At 42.2% G+C, this 4,706-nt stretch overlaps 1 protein-coding gene across 1 annotated transcript in view; it reads left to right on the top strand.

Annotated features, from left to right (window-relative positions):
• Positions 1–455: 455 nt before the first annotated feature.
• Positions 456–4,706, top strand: part of LOC101849837 — a gene marked incomplete at its 5' end in the record, with an annotated part of 19,396 nt that continues 15,145 nt past the window's right edge. Inside the window, 2 exon segments of the mRNA XM_005096345.3 lie at positions 456–648; positions 1,826–1,910. Coding sequence (XP_005096402.1) covers positions 538–648; positions 1,826–1,910 — 196 coding nt within the window.

Here is a 4,706-nt window from a genome sequence, read left to right as displayed (position 1 = left end):
TGTCTCTACAATGTATACGTTCTGTATTGTAGCGGTTAAACGCTTTCCTTAACCTTAACAGATAAGTGAAGGGGAGAAAATAAATCTATAAAGAAAAGGTTTTTTTTTTTTAGAACATCCGAGGAAAGAAATGAATGGCGAACCATGAACGGCGATGTCTGTTTGTGATTTGGAACTCTATGATGATAATCTCGTTGGTGGTGCTGATATCCGGCACCCCTGATCGAATGCTGCACTATGGTGCACATATCTCTGGTTCGAATCCCATGTGACTATTTTTGAACTTGTTTCCAATGCTCTTCACTTTCTTGGTTTGGGCCAATCCGAAGTCACATATCTCTTTATCTGACCTTTGGATAACATTTTTATAACGGCGTTAAGAGCTTATCTTGACATAATAATGTTATTAGACATTGATTCATTGATTTATTTATGCTTTTTCCAATGCATTCCAGGGCCAGGATTTGTCAGGGTGAAAGGAGGAGGAGCTGTGTGTGAAAGGAGGCGGAGCTGTGTGGGAAAGGAGGCGGGGCCAGTATGGGACGTCATCGTGACATTGACGGGGGATGGGCGTGGCTTGTACTGCTTGCCAGCTACTTCAATCTCCTCATGTGCTCGGGGCTGGCATTTGTGGCGGGAATGTTCCAGGTAAGGACATATGAGGCAGGAATGTTGGGAATGTTCCAGGTAAGGACATTTGAGGCAGGAATGTTGGGAATGTTCCAGGTAAGGACATTTGTGGTGGGAATGTTGGGAATGTTCTAGGTATGGACACTTTGTGGCAGGAATGTTGGGAATGTTCCAGGTAAGGACATTTGAGGCAGGAATGTTGGGAATGTTCCAGGTATGGACACTTTGTGGCGGGAATGTTATCGTTAGGACACTGTGCAGCACCCTGTGTTTTGAGCTAGGGTTGTCTTGTCTTGCTCAAGGACACACCCCAGTGACCTCCCATCTCATCCCTGTGTCTCTGACACTTGCTGGATATTACTTGAGTCTAAACTCACTACTCACTTAGCCACTGGAGCCCCAAGTAAGGACATTTGTGGTATGAATGTTGGGGATGTTCCAGGTAAGGACATTTGTCGCGGGAATTTTTGGAGATGGTCCAGATACTGACTTCTGTGGCGCGAATTTCACCAGAATGTGGTTTGAATGGAAATAGGTGGTGTGTAGTTGTCTTGAAACGTATAGATCTAGAATCACAAACCAAAAAGGTAAAAAAAAAAACCCTCACAGAAACTGGTGTTCATGAGACAAACGGTAAAATAAAATACCTTATTACATATTCGCAGCCGTAGGACGTGCGAAAAGAAGTGGCGATTTCCTTGTACTTATGGGAATATATTATTATCTGTCTTCGGCGTTTATTGAGAGCTTAAATCATAAGATGATTTTAGTAAAAGGAACTTGCACGTCTTGCATATTATCATGTTCCAAAAAACATACGGGAACAGAAGCAAGAAACACATTCCAGCGTGGTGGAATCAGGCTCTCGTCAAAATAATCAAATTGAAGAAACCTGCATTTTTCCGAACAGTCTTGAGATAGGGTGAGAGAGAGAGAGAGAGAGAGAGAGAGAGAGAGAGAGAGAGAGAGAGAGAGAGAGAGAGGGGATTATTATAGGAGCTATGCACTGCGTATGTTCTTTGTATTATTGTACAGCGCTTTGAGCACTTCTTTGTGGAAATGCGCTGTATAAATGCTATTTATTATTATTATCATTTTAATACCTCTAATCTTCGGCACTTATATGACATTATCGTGTTGCAAGTGCCGTAAAGCTTTTACTAAAACTAAAAAGAACAATATAAAACATCCACAGGTGGTGTTTCTGGAAGAGTTCAAGGGGAGCGTATCTCTCACTGCCTGGATCACTGCTCTCTTCTCTTCTCTCATGCAGTTGGGAGGTATGTTACCAATATGTTCCTCTCCTCTTCTCTCATGCTGTTGGGAGGTATGTTACCTATATATCCCTCTCCTCTTCTTTCTTGCAGTTGGGAGGTATGTCACCTATATTTTATTCCTCTCCTCTTCTCTCATGCTGTTGGGAGGTATGTTACCAATATATTCCTCTCCTCTTCTCTCATGCAGTTGGGAGGTATGTTACCAATATATTCCTCTCCTCTTCTCTCATGCTGTTGGGAGGTATGTTACCAATATATTCCTCTCCTCTTCTCTCATGCAGTTGGAAGAATATTTATGGTACCGAAGTATTCCTCACTTGTTGCTCTTCTCGTCTCTCGATCAGATTGTACTTTTTAGGTTGGCAATCAGCCCATGCGATAAAGCAGGAGTCACTTGATTTCCCACTCACAGTCTATCCCACAGATTTGCAAATTATTTAATCAAATTAATTTGATTTTTTTAAAATGTAGATGTTTTTATGCCACCCCCCCCAAAAAAAAAAACCCCGTAAAAAAAAGAATTCACAAAAAAAATTAACGAGCGCCTGATTCCACCGCGTCGTAACAAAAAAAGCGTGGCCACTCCTTTGTAATGTCACCCCACCCCGCTCGTATACTGGAGTACGTGTTTCTGCTCGACTTGCACGATTTCTTGGAATATCCTGATTTAAGGAAAGACTAGACAAGTGTGGACACGCTATCAACCACCTCTTGAGATTGTTTATATGACCTCAAGATTGTTATAAATATGACACTGTGTGAAGCGCACCGGCGGAATAATATCATGTTACGCGTACCTTGATCGATTCAGTTCCCTCGTGGAAGGGGGAAAGGGGGATGTGGGGTTTGGGGGGAGGGGGGATGAAAGCAGAGACCACAGCACCAGAAACAGAATTCACCTGTCAAACAATTAGCCTGAAGCTAAAAACAGTATGGTAGGAATTAACTTTGAACTTTGCCCGAGTGGTGCGTTCACACTTGTTCAACTCGTCGTTATAATTAATTTGTGAAATACTGACAACAGGAAAGAGTAGTGTACCATGGTCGCCAATGGCTGCTCCAGACCTGACACCAGAAGAAGACAAAAGTAATTATTGTGTGCATGCGTGCACACAATTTTAGACAATTTGGAGGGGCGCTGCTACAACCATGGCTTTCAGGACCAAGCTGAAATGCAACATTGGAGCTGGAATACGGAGGTTTCGATTGATTCTCAATAAGAATAATGTTTTCCATTCGGGGGGAATCAAAGCGTTTACCAATACACTCCAACACAAATAACGACTAGTTGAACAAATGTGAGCGCTTTTTTTTAGCTTCAAGTTAATCGTTTGACGTGCTGTGGCCTTTACTGTCCCCCCCCCTCCCCTCCCCCTACCCGTTGCCTTCCGTAAAGAAATCGAATTGATCAAGGAACGGGGTACATGCCATTTTACAGGTGCGCTCGTTTCATATCTTGAGAGGTGTGGTCCATCGGTTTTAGGCCCACTTTTAGTCTTAATAAAAGTTTTACTGCACTTGCAACACCATAAGGTCATATAAGTGCCAAAGATTATATGTGCTACCGTAAAGAGAATAACACACTCGAAAAAGGAGGATGAGAAAGAAGGACAATAGTTTTTGATAGGAAAGAAGGAGCAAACCACACCTTAGCTCCTGCCAACTACCCACTGGCCCTCTTTATAATTACACTCTTCCACGGAATCCATACTTTAAATAATAATTGCGATTCTGGTTACAGGATGCCATCTTGCTGTAATCAGAATTGCTAATATTCTTGCAAGCATCGATTCCATGATAGAGCACGATTAGAAAGTGGACCATGAAGTGTTCTCCCGAGAGATGATTGATCGCCTCTCCGCTCCCGTCTCGTCTTTGTTTGGTCAGGATTTTCCAGGAATTTGTGTTAGCAGTACATAAAAACTGCCGTTTACGAGCTAGGTGGAAGTGACATTACGAAGGTGCGGTTGACACTCCCTTTTGCAAGAGAAATATATTATAATGTATATTGTTCTATTGATTATCACGACTTTGGCAACAGTAAGGGTATGAGGCATGCACAGTTAAAAACTTCAGGGCAACAACAGAAATATTTTATCCCCTCCTCCCCCCCCCCTCTTAGCTTTTCCCCTCCTATCAAACATGGGCGAGTGTTTGGAGTATGCCACTGTTTGCTCCAACTTTTTTTCTTTTATCTCTGTCTATATATGTCTCTTGCTTTTTCCCTGCACTAAATATATAACCTTTATTGTGTCGATGCGTTGCTCTTTGTACTTTACTCAAACTATACTCAAAGCTGAAACCAACTTGTGAGAATCACAAGACAACTGCAAAAACGACTACAAAGGCATCCCCACCCCTCCACACCCACAAAAAAACCCCAACAAACAAAACAAAAACAAACAGCAGTAACTGCAACAACGGCAACAATTTATGTCAATGATAACGATGGCAACAGCATAGAGCAACTAGCAGCAGACCGAGTTGTTTGTTTTTTGAGCGTCTTGATAAGCTCAGATTGCGTGTTTCCTTCATAAACATAAATATGTTATCTGGAGACAAATATTTATTGTTAACCCATTTGTTACCTGCCATAAGTTACCACAGGCCCATGTGTGAATGCTACGTTTTTTTTTGTTTGTTTTGTTTTGTTTTGGGCTGAGGGGAAGAGGGATTTGCTTGTGATTTACTGTTATTTTTTTGTATTGCGCTGTTTCAAATGATTGTCTCAGCAGAAAGGGAACAAGCTAGTAAACGGGGTCTGTCTGTCTGTCTGTCTGTCTGCCTGCCTGCCTGCCT

The sequence above is a fragment of the Aplysia californica genome, unplaced genomic scaffold (genome assembly GCF_000002075.1).
Source record: "Aplysia californica isolate F4 #8 unplaced genomic scaffold, AplCal3.0 scaffold00127, whole genome shotgun sequence".
In the NCBI taxonomy this organism is placed as follows: Eukaryota; Metazoa; Mollusca; class Gastropoda; order Aplysiida; family Aplysiidae; genus Aplysia; species Aplysia californica.
Note: the sequence above shows the minus strand (reverse complement) of the source record. Positions and strands in the feature narration are given on the sequence as shown.